The 908-nt window shown below is 59.9% G+C and overlaps 1 protein-coding gene across 1 annotated transcript in view; it reads right to left on the bottom strand.

The window, feature by feature from the left end:
- Positions 1 to 454, bottom strand: part of PCDH8 (protocadherin 8) — a 4,279-nt gene extending 3,825 nt beyond the window's left edge. The window contains 1 exon segment of the mRNA XM_010846149.1: positions 2 to 454. Within this exon segment, the coding sequence (XP_010844451.1) occupies positions 2 to 257 (256 nt within the window). The 5' untranslated portion in view covers positions 258 to 454.
- Positions 455 to 908: the final 454 nt, after the last annotated feature.

The raw sequence follows: 908 nt of genomic DNA, 5'->3' as shown, positions 1-908 counted from the left end.
CCGACGGTCAGCTGCCCGTCGCCCTCACGCACTCGGATCAGCGAGCTGTTGAACTGCTTCATCAGGCGGAAGCTTGTGTCTCCGGACACTTTCATATGCAGGTCTTCGGCCAGGGTCCCGATGACCGTGCCGGGGGCATCCTCCTCGAAGGTGCTGTATCTCACAGTCTTGCTCTGGGCCACCGAGAGCACCCAGCAGAGGCTGAAGAGCTGCAAGGGGAAAAGGCAGGGGCTGCCCCCGCGCCTGGCTGGACTCATGCCGCCAGCCCCAAGCGCTATTCCAAAACGCTGAGCGAGCGATTTCCTCTGTGGTTTGCAGGTCTGGGCGTGAGTCCCAGGCTCCCGAGTGCACGCTTTTTTTGCGAGCCGTGTGCAGGAGAAGTCTGCAGGCTGCAGCTCAGAGGCTCCGGCGGGCTCGGAGGACGCGTGGATCCCGCCCACACTCAGCACCTTCCCCTTCCCTCTTCGGGCTGGAGCTGCGCGGCTGTGAGCCGCCTCCGTTTTTATAGCCGCCGAAATGCAAATCACCCGAGCTGGGCAGCCAATGGCGGCCTGGCTCTAGCGCCGCCGCTACGCCAGCCCCTGACGATCCCTTTACCGTGGAGGGGCTTAGAGGGGAAAACAAGAAAGGGAAAATAGAGAATCTTTTCCTTTGTTTCTTTAACTCCTTTGGCTTTTTTCATCTCCTGTCAGCGCTCTGCGTGCAGAGGAGTTGGCACAGGTCGCCGGCGTTACAGGAGCGGATGGTTTTGTTAGTTGTGCCCCTCCTGCACCGGCCGCTTGAACCGACAGCAATCTCACTGGGATTTCGCCCTCGTGGCTTGAGACCCCACACCCACTCTGTATTTTTTTTTTTCACCCCAGAGGGTTTGAAATCGTTCGCGGCCCCCCCTCTCTCTTCAGACTTGC

Source organism: Bison bison, unplaced genomic scaffold (genome assembly GCF_000754665.1).
Source record: "Bison bison bison isolate TAMUID 2011002044 unplaced genomic scaffold, Bison_UMD1.0 scf7180017864232, whole genome shotgun sequence".
In the NCBI taxonomy this organism is placed as follows: Eukaryota; Metazoa; Chordata; class Mammalia; order Artiodactyla; family Bovidae; genus Bison; species Bison bison.
Note: the sequence above shows the minus strand (reverse complement) of the source record. Positions and strands in the feature narration are given on the sequence as shown.